The sequence below is a fragment of the Vigna umbellata genome, chromosome 5, assembly GCF_029865625.1.
Source record: "Vigna umbellata cultivar VRB3 chromosome 5, Vumbellata_1.0, whole genome shotgun sequence".
NCBI lineage: Eukaryota > Viridiplantae > Streptophyta > Magnoliopsida > Fabales > Fabaceae > Vigna > Vigna umbellata.
Window position 1 is genome coordinate 61879877 of NC_142169.1, and position 14643 is coordinate 61894519.

General features: G+C 33.9%; 1 protein-coding gene across 3 annotated transcripts; it reads left to right on the forward strand.

Moving 5' to 3' along the window:
- The first annotated feature begins 7777 nt into the window (after positions 1 to 7777).
- Positions 7778 to 12528, forward strand: LOC124826271 (Ubiquitin carboxyl-terminal hydrolase family protein). Of its 3 annotated transcripts, none has more exons than XR_015786526.1 (3): positions 7778 to 8542; positions 9725 to 10911; positions 12223 to 12528. XR_015786526.1 is itself a non-coding variant. In XM_047299057.2 (2 exons), exons 1-2 carry the CDS (start codon positions 7935 to 7937, stop codon positions 10269 to 10271), a joined length of 1155 nt encoding a protein of 384 aa, XP_047155013.1. In that variant the 5' UTR covers positions 7778 to 7934; the 3' UTR covers positions 10272 to 11068. The 3 variants fall into 3 exon arrangements, 1 of the variants encoding a protein (XP_047155013.1); XR_015786527.1 differs by having other exon boundaries at positions 12228 to 12528; XM_047299057.2 differs by lacking the exon at positions 12223 to 12528 and having other exon boundaries at positions 9725 to 11068.
- Positions 12529 to 14643: the final 2115 nt, after the last annotated feature.

Here is a 14643-nt window from a genome sequence, read left to right on the forward strand (position 1 = left end):
AGTTTGGAGGAAGAAAGAAAAAAAGAGGATTGGGCACTGCTTCTGAGGTCCACCATTGTTGGCACCTGAAAAGACGAAGGTTAGTTTGAACGAAGGAGGAGGAGGCATTGGGTTAGCGGAGCTAACGACAACCAGCGGATCTCCGAGAGGTAAGTATTGCCTTGCACTCCATCTTGCACATAGCTCTGTTGAATCTGCCATGTTTGCATATGATCGTCGTTGAGTACATGTTCACTGTTGCATCGCCCTCCCCGCGTCCACTTCTATGATCCTATTTTCCTCTTCCAAACAAGCTCAAAGCAAATCCATCTATTATGCCCCTCACGCCTCTGTCCATCCCCAATCATTAGCATTGAAGTTGAAATTGAAACAATAAACAGGATCCTCACAAAATCATATAACTGAAATATTAGAACAGTGTCTTCACCCTCTTAAACGAATCTCCACTTCCACTCATTCTCTGTTTCACCACGCTCTCTCTCTCCTCCCTAACTCTCACACTCACGGCTATTCCCAACAATCAAACCCCGTTCCCCCAATTCAAACACAACACCATCTTCAACCTGCAATCAATCAAAACTCAGAAACAGAAATCAAAACAAAACCCACAACCTTCACGCTCCCACTTCAAACTTCCACCATCTTCATATTCATCTCCATCATCTTCATCTCCGAATCAACCTTCACCTTCGTCATCACCGAACAACATCCACACACATAGCCCATTGTACAGTCAAGAAAACAACAATGGGAAAGAGAGGAAGGGTTGGGACGAGAGGTGGTGGCGTGGTGACTGGGTCGCGGTGGTGAGCGGCGGCCAGTTAGGCAGGCGCGGCGCAGAGACGCCAGAGAGGAACCCCTCCCTGGGTGGCTGGATCGAGGCGCGGCGTGCCGCGGTGGCTGGTCCAGAGGGGGCAGTGACGCGGTGCCCATCTTCGTCGCGGTGGCCGGTTCGTCGCGGTGGCCGGTTCCAGCCGAGGTGGCGGCGGCATGCCTCCCAGCCCTAGGTTTTCCTGGTCAGAGAGAGAAAGAAACCTTGGGTCTCTGGAAAGTGTTGGATTTGAGTGAATGAGAATGGGAAGGCAGAACCCCTAGGGGAATTCTAGGTTAGAAACAACCCGGGTGGCCCAAGCCCAAAAATAACGCACGTTAAGCCTTTTTAGAACGTTCGTCCCGTACCTCCTCAACGAACGTCTGTCCGTCCACTTCTTGGACGGACCGTCTGGTGACCATCTCCCCGAACGCTCGTCCACAACGAGCGCTCGTCATTCAGCCTCGTCCCGCACGAGCGCTCGTCATATCATCCAACGAGCGCTCGTTCGTCCTCCTCATTCTCAACAAACGCTCGTTAATCCAGCAAACGAACGTTCGTTCTTTCTCCTCATCCTCAACGAGCGTCCGTTAACGCTCGTTCGTCCTCCTCCCTCTCAACGAACGTTCGTTAATCCACTCAACGAACGCTCGTTCTTTCGCCTCACTCTCAACGAGCGTCCGTCAATCCCACTAACGCTCGTTCATTAATTCCCCCCCAACGCTCGTCATTCACCCCTTTCCCGGCAACCGTTCGTCATCCACAACCATCTTCCCAAAGAACGCTCGTCCATAACGAGCGTTCGTCATCCATTTCCCACATCTTCCCAACGAACGCTCGTCCAAAACGAGCGCTCGTCATCCAGCCTCCTCTTCTCAACGTCCGTTCGTCATATCATCCAACGAGCGCTCGTTCGTCCTCCTCATTCTCAACAAACGTTCGTTAATCCAGCAAACGAACGTTCGTTCTTTCTCCTCATCCTCAACGAGCGTCCGTTAACGCTCGTTCGTCCTCCTCCCTCTCAACGAACGTTCGTTAATCCACTCAACGAACGCTCGTTCTTTCGCCTCACTCTCAACGAGCGTCCGTCAATCCCCCTAACGCTCGTTCATAATTCCCCCCCAACGCTCGTTATTCTTGTTTGTTTGTTTTTTTTTTCTTATTTTATTCTATTTCATTTATTTTTTTTTTCCATCTTATTTCATTCGTTTTATTTATTTCTTTTATTTTTATTTATTATTTTATTATTTTATTTTGTTCTATCTACTTATTCTATATATCTACTTATCCTAAAATATATATTTAATAATGCAATATTTACAATTTAAATAAAGGAATTTACAAAAAATACGTTTTAAAGGTTTAGGCACATGTGTGATCGCACGCATCGTCCTTGTGCTGAAGACCTTTTCTCTTTCTTAATTAAAATTACAAAAAATACGTTTTAAAGGTTTAGGCACATGTGTGATCGCACGCATCGTCCTTGTGCTGAAAACCTTTTCTCTTTCTTAATTAAAATTACAAAAAATACGTTTTAAAGGTTTAGGCACATGTGTGATCGCACGCATCGTCCTTGTGCTGAAAACCTTTTCTCTTTCTTAATTAAAATTACAAAAAATACGTTTTAAAGGTTTAGGCACATGTGTGATCGCACGCATCGTCCTTGTGCTGAAAACCTTTTCTCTTTCTTAATTAAAATTACAAAAAATACGTTTTAAAGGTTTAGGCACATGTGTGATCGCACGCATCGTCCTTGTGCTGAAGACCTTTTCTCTTTCTTAATTAAAATTAACAAAAAATATGTTTTAAAGGTTTAGGCACATGTGTGATCGCACGCATCGTCCTTGTGCTGAAAACCTTTTCTCTTTCTTAATTAAAATTACAAAAAATACGTTTAAAGGTTTAGGCACATGTGTGATCGCACGCATCGTCCTTGTGTTAAAAACCTTTTCTTTTCCTTAAGTAAAATTAACAAAAAATATGTTTTAAAGGTTTATGCACATGTGTGATCGCACGCATCGTCCTTGTGCTAACAACCTTTTCTCTTTCTTGCACAAAATACAAAAAAAGTATAAAATCTTCAAAAAAAAACCCAAAAACATCAGCAATTTTAAACAACAAACAATCTTCCTAGCCAGAACTACGTGACCCTTGATTCTCCATCAAAAGTGGAGATACGTAGGAGCAAGGTTAGTCCTTGTCAGGTTCACTTCCCAAAAATTCCAAAATCATTTCAAAACAAATTTTTAATCAATTTCCAAACGAAATTTTCAAGCAGTTTGCTAGAACTACGTAACCCTGATTTCTCATTTTGAATGAGAATACGTAGGAGCAAGGTCAATCCTTGTCGGGCCCAAAAAATTAAAAGAATATATTTTGTTTATTTATAATTTTATTTTAAGGGATAGTTAAACATTTTGAAACCACATCATATTCGCGCATTTAGTTAAAGGTACTGCCTTAGGGCAGGCGTTGTAGGGTGCTAACACCTTCCCTACACGTAACCGACTCCCGAACCCAGAATATGGTTTTCGTGGACCGTGCTTTATCATTTTGAGGTTTTTCCATAGTTTTCCATAATAAACTATGGTGGCGACTCCAAATCTCTTTTTAAAACCCGTTTCCTTTTTTGGATCGTCGTCCCGTCGCGATTCCGGTTGCGACATAAGGCTTTATTATAACCCGGAAAAGAAAAAATTCAATATAAAAATAAATAAGAAATAAATAGAAAGTCAAGACATTAATATTAGATTTTTAACTTAAAAGGTTTCAATAACTTTCCGTTAGAATATGACTAAATTATTAAATTTTGATTTTGAATTTTGTAACTTTTTTATTTCAATAACATTTGAACTCATATAGTGTTTAGTCCTTATAAATATTTTAATTTAATCTAATGTAAAACAAAATTTTTTTTGCTTTCACTTCTCTAATGTTTAATTGAGAGATATCACGTGTTATTAACATTATAATATCATAACATTAATATGAATCACTTAAAATTATCACTTATTTTTTTCAATATATGTAGTAATTATAATCAACTTTAATTTACTGTTTCCTATTTTGTTTATTCTCTCATTGAGTTTTGTAGGATAGAATCAAAGTTATAATTTTCTTAAAGCAATAATCTCTTGTACCTGAAAAATTGTTTACCTCAAATTTACCTAGTGACAAAATAATAAAAGTAGTTTAAAGACCATTTTTGTAATTTTTTAATCCACAAATTATAATGATATTTGCCATGTTTAATTGTTCAAAGAGTACACAATATTTGTCATGTTTGTAATTTTTTATAAACATATATGGATACTCATTGACATTTCTAAATATACAAAAATTACAATAACTTTTAAATAGATGCTTGTGTGCATTATATGAATGATTTAATCTTAAAAATATTATTTTATAGTACATAATGTGAGATCTCGGAAAATTGAACCATAATTATCTTGTCTAAATCTCAATTAATACACTGCTGAGTCACCTGTCAGCTTCCATAAATACAACCAAGCCACACGCCCAGTGCATTAAAAACGCACTTTGCACTGCATGCACGAGCGCCACGTGTCACGTTAGAAGTTTCTGAAATCAGAAGTGGGAGTGCAGGTGTCAGCAGAGGAAACGCTCGTTCGTTTGGGCGTGGAAATTAACAAAACTGAGTTTTTGAAAAACTCTCTCTCACCTACACGCACTCTTCTTCTTCCTCAGAACTCAACTCTTCATTTTCTCTACCTTCTCGCTAGAAACCTTCACCTTCTCTCTACTGTAACTCATCACCTTCTTCTCTGATCACGTTTCAGAACCGTAGAAACGTTCCTGGAGACGTGAACGTCATTCTGGACCGAACAGAATTGGGATCGGAACTGGTAAGTTCTAGTCGCTAACCGTTCGTCCATTTGGTTTCATGCGAACCCTAGTTTGGTTGGATGCATGGGTTATGGGTCTGAGTTGTTTCTGATTTCTGGTGTTTTAGATTAAGTGAAAGTTGTTGAGCTAAACCTGAGGGTAGAACGCTGTTAAAGGACGAACTAAACCTTGCTTTTTGGGAGTACACTGCTATCCAGGTAAGGGAAGCTTAGTAATTTAATTTATACGTGCATGTTGTATGATATGAATTGGATGCATGAAAAGTATGCTGATTGAACTGTTATGAACGATCAATGATATTAAATATGTTTTCTGTTGGTTGAAATGCATGTTGATTTTGATACGTATGAAAGGTGTATGACTATAGTATAGTTTGATTTATTAATATGATGAAATCTGTATAGTATGAGAATTAATAATGGATATGAATTTACAAAGTATGAATCACAAGAGAAAGGTTGAGTTAAGATAGTTGAAAAATCTGGATATGATAATTCTCCCCATGATAAATTACATTCGTCATCGTATGGTCTTACACCGTACGGTTTTCCTGAAATTGACTTAGAATGAAATCCTTTCATTCGGAAAGAATTCTGATCGAGAACGAGCGTCCTCATTTGAATTACTGTCTGAGCGTTCGGTTCAGCTCAGTTGTATATAAATACTTTAAACTTTAAAATCAGTAACGCTCGGTCTTATACCAAGCGTTCGTCCTAAATAACGCCCAGTCTTATACCAAGCGTTCGTCATAATTGGTGCTCGGTCATCTACCTAGCGTTCGTCATAAGCGGTGCTCGGTCTCATACCAAGCGCTCGTAATGTTGAATAACCATTTGATAAAATAGCGTTCGTTCAAGTATTAAAATATTCATTTTCTTACGTTCGTTCAAATACCGGCATCGGTCTCCCATATACAAAATTTTTCAAAGAAAATTCTAAGTATTATTGACCATCCTTCTTACATTAAATCTGGTCCAAGATCTTTATTATGATATTTTTCTAAGTACCAGTATACCTTCAATCGAGTCAGTTCATTTAACTGACCAAACAGATAGTCATGTTCGTCCATCCAGTACCTTATTTGGACGTTCGTCCTAATTCTTTAAAGGACTGAACGTTCGTCTTTTTATGCTCTTAAATCTAAAGATGAGAATGATGATAAATTATAAGAAATTACAGTGTGAACACTATATTGAGTGATTCTATGATTATGGAAATTGAACGAGCGTTCCGGGGAGGAACGACTCTTATATATATTGAATATTGAATTTGGTAAAGTATGACTGTGGATAAGTTAAGACTCGCTGTCCATCCTGATGTTCCGTGAGTACTATCTTCATGTAGAGGAAGTACGTCATGTGTGGGAACGGCAGGAGGTCCTTAGTCCATAAGTTAACATGGGCGACGTAAGAACGGACTAACCTCGAGTGGCAGCTGTTTGGTGTATCCCAGTTACTACATTACTCGGGTGCAAGGACGCTGTAACTACACAGATTCATACAGTCCGGACGGTCGTCTTATATATATATATATATATATATACATATAGAATTTGGATGATGTTATATGTTAAATTATGTGCTTGTGTGAAATGAAATGTTTATTGTATGTTTGATGTATAAATTAAAGTACTTAAGCTTACCCTTTCGTTTTTCCTTGTGTTGTCGTTTTGTCTATGTACGTTAGTCTTGTCTTTGCAATGATCATCCATGTGGATGTGAGCAGATGGAGGTGCGTCACTTGAAGAGATGCTAGAAGAAGAAAATTTGGAAGACGCAAATCTGGTGGAAGTGGAAGTTAAAGCCGAGCCTTAGAGCGCTCGCGTGTTTTTCATTTTATCGTCTTTAGTTTTGAGTTGTAACGTTCGGTCAATGTTTTGTAAGACCGTTCGCCCCTGAAAATCTATTTATGTTGCGTTCGTTTATGTTTGTAATTTAAGCCGTTCGACTTTTTGACCCTAGTTAGTAATGTAAAGACTGCACTGTTTTACTGTTAATTGTAATTAATTCTTGTATTTTGGGATGTTACATTAGGTTATGAGTACACTATGTTTTTGCTGTGTGCTTGATATATGTTTAAATGAGTTATTTTATTTGACTCTTTGAAACATAACTAACGCTCGTTTTCTCTGTGTCCAGAGAACAAATGGCACCTAGGCTTCCTCCTCCTCTTACGTCCAACAACACTAGGTTGTTGGAAACAATGGTTGAAAGAATAAGTGGATAAATTTAATGATAAAATGTTTATTGTTTTTTTAAAGAATTTAAAGATAAAAACGAATAGATTTAAAGGTTAAATTTGTGAATAACTTCACTCACGTAATAGATTAAAATAATAATAGATAAAAAAAGTGAAATTATTTAATTGCTCTTGATTGTTAAAAGTAATATAAAATGTTATTTAAATGAATTATATTTATTTTATGACATATTTTAATAAATGAAAATTTTTAAAAAAAATATTATAATAAATAAAGAATACAATATATACTTAGTAGCATACTAAAAAAATTAAATGTTTAGATATTGAACATTTTTGTGGTAAATATAGAATAACTTATGAATTATATATATGAAAATTATATTTCGTTAATCTCTTCAATTTTTTAAGTCATTTTTTGACTTGTAGAACCCATCTTATATTTTTTAAATTAATATATAAATTTTATTTATATGAAAGCGAGGGAGAGAGTTACGAACCTCCTACAAGAAACTTCCTCCAGCCCATCAAGATCCAGTTTTGTGGGTAGTACAGCAAGTTCAAGTTTCCATTTCATGCTGATTCCTATTAAATAAATTATATATTTAAGTCTCATCTAATAAAAATTAATTTGAATTTTAAGATGAATATTAACAGATTCACAGTTTCACAATTTTGAAATAAATAATTATTTAATTTCATTAATCGAAATCAAATTTATTCAACAAAATTATTTTTGGTAATTCAACAAAGATGTGCAAGAGTGGCTAGGTGTTCCCAGGTAAAGACAAACAAATTTTAGAGACTAAAAATATATTTACTTATTTTATCATTTCTAAATTAAACCTTTCCATTCATAACAATTTAAAATAAAGAAATATTTCTAACTTCAAATGAAATTTTAATATAAACTCAATTACAAATAACCTAAGTTCGTGTAGAGTAAAATAAGTAAAGTAAGTAGAAAAAGACCTTAAAACCACTTTCTCCCTACCACCCTTGCATTGCTAGGAAGCTCTTAACTTCTCTTTTAAAATTCTTCTTCGCCTTCGCGATGCTCCGCCGCACCATTCCTTTCTGCGCATCAAGGAAGGTGCGTTTCGGCGTTAGGCACAAATCCGGTGGCGGAAGAAGGCCGAAGAAGAAAACGTACCACAGAGTGGCTGAACTAGACCGAGTGATGGAACTGCGAAAGAAGCCATTGATGATTCTCCAACTCACCTCCCTCATCCAATTTCAGCCCCACCACTCCCCCCTCTTCCTCCGCGATCTCGAGAAGAACGTCGGCTTCGTTCGAAAATGGGCCTTCATGGCCCTCATCGACAAACACCCCTCCGTCTTCCGCGTCTCAGGGGCGCCCCCTTCGGTCTCCCTCACGGCCCGGGCCCGAACCCTAGCCCAGGAAGAGCCCAACGCCCGAGCCTCCATGGAACCCCTCTTGGTCACCAACCTGCGGAAGCTGCTCATGCTCTGCGTCGATTGCAAACTGCCTCTTCAAACTGTGGAGCTCGTTGGACCTCAGTTGGGCCTTCCCTCCGATTTTAAAGACTGTTTGATTCCGAAGTACCCCCAGTTTTTCACGGTTAGGAGCTTCCGTGGAAGGGATTGTCTTCTGTTGGAGGATTGGGATTCCAACTTGGCTGTCACTTCTAGAGAGACTAGGTACGTTTTTGGATGATAATCATCACATACATTGTGGACATTTTTTCATATGGACTCTTTAAAGAGTTTATTTTCTTTTTTCTTCCAAATTGATTTTACTGAAAACTCGGCCAAACAAACCAATGTGATTGTTACATGTCTTGGAATTTGTTAAATTATAGGATTTTTTTTTTTAAACATTGTACATGTTTTGATCTCAAATTGTCTCAGCTAATGAATTTGTTATTAGAAAAAGAGAGCTGTAATTTGTTACTAAGAGAGAAAAAGAGAGACAAGAAATAATATTGAGGAAAATAATAGACACAAAAAGTATGGGTTTATAAAGAACTCAACTCTTAAGAAGAAAGTTAATTTGGTTGTTGACTTTGGTGTTTGTTGTGTCCATTCATCCTTCACAAAAAAATATCGTAGTATGTTAGAATTTGGGTTTAGACTTAACTTAAAACTAACTCGTTAGATGAGATTTGTATCTCCTTATAGATGCTATTTATTCTATCACTAGGAAAAACAGATTTATAAGATAGACTTTATGTTGTGTTTATATACGTTATATTAATCATATCATTGGTCAATAAGGGATCTCAAGGTATCCTTTTACTCCGAGGGCCAGCTATGTCAAGTAAGTTGGACTAGATATTTGCAAATGTTCTTCTCATAACAACCCGACAATAAGAAACATAACAGGTCAACAATTATTACCGAGACGGACTCTCTTAGTCATATTGAAGTTTGATTTGCATTCTACTTATATACTTTATTTAAAGATATAATTACTGATGAATGGGAGATCTCAAACATAGTTCATGATTCTTAATTTTAGTACCCTTCCACGAATATGATCTTCCATAACATTATGAAAATTAAAGTCTCTAATGATTACTTATCGTAATATTACGGATCGTAGTTTTATTTATAATGTATTGATTTTTAGTATAACAATTGTTTTTTTTTCGTTTAAGTTTCTATTTCTAGATACATGTTTAGATTTGTTAAACTCTTAAGAAATTGTCTTCTTAGTTTTGGGTTAGAATTAGCTTATTTTGAATGATAATTTAATTTTTTTGCAGCTTTAAAAAGCCTTTATAATTTAAAAAGGTGATTATTTCTCAGATGACATAAATAGTGAGACTTTGAACATAAATTCTTTTGGGTACAAAATGAGTTAATCTATACTCGAATTAGGTTGGCTCAGGAAGGAGTTGTGAACATGAAGGCAAACGGAGATAGGAGGAAGGTGAAGATTTCAAGAGATGGGAACTACCTTGGTCCATTTGCTTTCAAAATGAATTTTCCTGCTGGATTTAGGCCAAATGTTGGTTACCTTGAGCAGCTTGAGAGGTGGCAGAAGTTGGAGTTCCCTTCTCCTTATTTGAATGCAAGGAGATTTGATGCTGCTGATCCAAAAACTCGAAAACGATCTGTGGCAGTGATTCATGAGCTCCTGAGCTTGACCATGGAGAAGAGGATGACATCTGCACAGCTTGAAGCATTTCATGCAGAGTGTCTTTTGCCATCTCAATTACTGCTTTGCTTGATAAAGCATCAGGGGATATTTTACCTCACTAATAAAGGTGAACGGAGTACCGTGTTCCTCAAAGATGCATACATTGGTTCCAACTTGATAGATAAGTGTCCTCTGTTGCAATTTTATGATAAATTTATGGCACTCTGTGGAAGAGGAAATATTGATCTGTGTGACAACGCGAATTCCTTACCAACCGTAATTTAGAAGTTGAATTCGATTGATTCTTTAGTGATAAGGTAATTCTGCATCTCTTCCTAGTTGGTAGAGGCTAAGGATATATAACTGGAAAAGTATGCAGCATAAGGATATCATTCCTCACGTAATTACAATCTCCTGATACTTCTACATCAAAATTGTTGATAGATTAGGAATATTAGCTACGGCTAGAAAGGCTGTGATCAAAAGTGAAAGTTGACTTTATCAAATTAGAATATTTTCATCGTCCCTTGCGGTCAGAGGTTGAAGTTGTTCAGAAAAGTCTTATCGTTTAAACTTCTGATGCTCATAGTTCGGCAAATATGTATGTCCACAGACAATTTGATCATTGCTCTTAAGGCCTTTTCAGCGTGGTGATAAAGATGATATTTAGGAGTTCATCAAAAGAAGAGGCTAGGCATGAAAGTATATACAACATCATTATGCATCTGATGCTTTAGTGTAAATATGCTGCCTTAATCTGAAGATTCTTTTATGGAGATTTTGGTACTCCTTTGATGCATTTGTGACTGACCAGTTAAAGAGCTATAACCGCTTGAAGACACCAGAGATTGTTCTAAATACTGTCTCACATGTGTATCATACTCAGGCGTTAGTGCTGCTGTGAGAGTTGTTAGTTGTTCTCGAGGTAATATTCCCTCACTCCATATGTTCATATATTATTATCCTCAAGATATAAATTGAAGCTCCTGTTTGCATCAAATGATTAAATCTTTGTAGAATGGATTTATGATGGCATTTTTCTCTATTGATTAGGAATTCAGTATGATCTCAAATTTTATTCACTTCCAGAACAAGGGTCTGAATGGACAAACTTTTCTATAAATACTTTTAGAAAAGAAACATCTGAAAAAATTGAAACTAATATAGTAAGTTAATGTTAGTTTTTGCATAAGTTATAGTAAGCTAACTGTATAAATGTGTGAGCAACCGTTTTGCATTACTACGATGAACTTGGTAGAAAATCTTGGATTGTAATAAGTTAGCTGTGATCTTGCTCTCAACTTGAAAGCCTTGTGGTAAGGCAAACCAAACAGGTTTCATAAAGCAGTGAGTTGGATACGCAAAATCAAAATTCCATATCACTTTCTTTATTATTTAAATTTTCTTATTCTTAATTAACATTTGAGATTTCACTGAACAGAAATGTCACACGATAGGATCCAAACTCTTGTTTTGTGTGCGTTTGTTTTAAGTTTGTTAAAAGTATTTTTCGAAGTAGTTTATTAGAAACCTCTTTTCTTCCTTTAATCATGTTTTTCTACACTGACTTATATATTTAATGATTGATTGCATGCTTAATGGACATAATTATCTGTCTAATATAGCACTATGTTGATAAACACACCTTTTTGTGAAAATAAAGTGACTTCGGTTAAGATAAAACAAGATAAAGTTTTCTGCAAGCACTTTTATAGGAAAACGAGAGTTCATAAAAACCTATTTGCTTAACCTTAGTTTTAATACACAAATTTGTTGATTAAACTTTTGATCACATTCTTAATGGACATTATTGTCTATTAAACATATTATTACATCGTGGCGATAAGAAACCTCCTCCTGCCAAAACAGTTTGGTTCTTGCGAAATAAAATGGTTTAAGTTAAGATACAGTGTGGATGTATTTTTTTTTTTTTTTAACAATCACTTGTAGGAAAATCAAATAAGAAAAAAAACTTCTCTCAAAAACTGAAATTAATTTATATATTAATTATCATTACCTTTTGAAGAAATTAATATAATATTATTTTGCATAAACTAATACATAAACTAGTTGTAATGTAACAAAAACATTTATTTAAATTTCTCTATAGTTTTATTTAAATTTCATATCTAATGTCACTCAATGGTCAAATTTAATTTAACGCAATGGTTATCATTTAACTCAATGGTCAAACTTAATTTAATTTAAATCTGTACTGACAAACTGTATGTATCAGAGAAGGTGATAGAATCATTGGAGAGAACTCAAGAGTTGATGATAGACATCCATTGAAGCTTCAAACTCTGGGGAAGTTGATGATGACCGAAGCTTACAATGAAAAAGGACGGGGAAAATTAGAAAATTTTAATTCAAATTTAAAAATCCTATATCTAGATAAAAGGCCAAGATTAACATATGTTTTTCATGCTTGTGTCATGATTTTCAATTGAAATGCTTAAAGTGAAATTCCAAGTTTCTAGATAAATTTTGTAATATAAAGTATAACTCGGGTTCATTCTCTCTCAAATGATACATATTTCTCAAATGATATTTTTCAAATGATACATATTGAATTGTATTTTTAGTATTTTTGTTTCAATACATAAAATTGAGGGTTTAGGGGTTGAAGAAAAATAAAATGTGATTTGAAAGACAAGATTACAAATCAAAAGCAAAAATTTCACAAAATCAAATCATATCAATTCACATATTCAAACAACCAACCAATTCAAAACTTATAATTTTCTGGACATTGAATCTAAACTTATGCATTAATCAATTTAATTAATAAACTAAACCGGTTTTATAGGAATGAAATTTCAATATCATTCAATTCGTATTCAATTATCACATCAAGATTTAATTTTTTTCTTACTTTAAATTCTAATTTTAGAAACTTGATATCATAAAGAGCAAAATGGAATTTAGAAAAGAACAACAAACTTAAAGTAAAAAATAATTGATACAAAGCTTAATTTGGCTTGTTTGATCTTGGTTTCATGAATTATCCTTAGAGATTTAATTCTCCATTAGTGAAGAAAATAAAAACAGAGAAGAGGAGGAAAAGAACAATGAAAAAATAAAATGAGATAAAAAGAATACCAAGAGACTTTTTTTTTTAATTTTTGAAACTAAATAAATGATTTTATGTTTACCTTTTTTTAATACAATTTGGCTTATATAGGTTTTGAAAACTAAAGCAAATGTGGATTTAATCATGGACTTTCATCAAGTCCATAAATTCAATTGTAAAGGTTTAAGCTAATACACAAAAAAACATAATACAAATTTTCAGGAAATTGGTCTCAACTTCTAAAAAATCATGTGTTCATTTTGAAACTTAGAAAATGTAGAATCTAATGTATCTATAATCAGTCAAAAGTAATATTTACATAAAATAAAATAACATACAAAATTTAAATAAATATATACAATGAATTTACTTTATTACACTAATGAAATAAAATGGCTTAAAAATTGAAAATAAAACATATGAAAAGTGAAGTCACTATACAATAAATATGTAAATGTGTAAACAAAATATTTTGTTATTATGTGTCACCCTTCGTACTTATGTGACACTCATGACACGTGTATCACATTAGTTTTGCCTTTCCATGATTTGGTTGAACTTTACTATCTACAATTGGAATTGAATTGTTGGCATATGCTTCTTGATTATCTTGCACTCGTTGATCAAAGTCAGTAGTCTCAAACAACCTAGACTATAAACACCTTTTGCAACTAAATAAGAATCACTTAAAATTATCACTTATTTTTTTCAATATATGAACACTTAACTAACGTCGTAATTATAATCAACTTTAATTTACTGTTTCCTATTTTGTTTATTTTCTGATCGAGTTTTGTAGGATAGAATCAAAGTTATAATTTTCTTAAAGCAATAATCTCTTACCTGAAAAATTGTCTATCTGAAATTTACCTAGTGACAAAATAATAAAAGTAGTTTAAAGACCATTTTTGTAATTTTTAATCCACAAATTATAATGATATTTGCCATGTTTAATTGTTCAAAGAGTACAAAATATATGTCATGTTTGTAATTTTTTATAAACATATATGGATACTCATTGACATTTCTAAATATACAAAAATTACAATAACTTTTAAATAGATACTTGTGTGCATTATATGAATGATTTAATCTTAAAAATATTATTTTATAGTACATAACAATAGTCAATCTAAAATGAAATAATCTTGAAATATCTTAATAAGCTTGGTCAACACACTAAAATAAGATAAGAATTAGTTAATATATAGTTAAGAAAGATTAAAATATCTTAAGATGTGTTTATCTTGGAAAATGAATTTGATGAAGAATAAGTGGATAAATTTAATGATAAAATGTTTATTGTTTTTTTAAAGAATTTAAAGATAAAAACGAATAGATTTAAAGGTTAAATTTGTGAATAACTTCACTCACGTAATAAATTAAAATAATAATAAATAAAAAAGTGAAATTATCTAATTGCTCTTGACTGTAATATAAAATATTATTTAGATGAATTATATTTATTTTATAAAAAATATTTTAATAAATGAAAATTTTAAAAAAATATATTATAATAAATAAATAATACAATATACTTACTAACATACTAAAAAAAATTAAATATTTAGATATTGAACATTT

What these genes read in the sequence shown, in the direction of transcription:
- LOC124826271 (XM_047299057.2), top strand. Translation starts at nt 7,935, where the DNA reads ATGCTCCGCCGCACCATTCCTTTCTGCGCATCAAGGAAGGTGCGTTTC. An exon ending in GTCACTTCTAGAGAGACTAG is followed by an intron (nt 8,543 to 9,724) that starts GTACGTTTTTGG and finishes TACTCGAATTAG; the next exon opens with GTTGGCTCAGGAAGGAGTTG.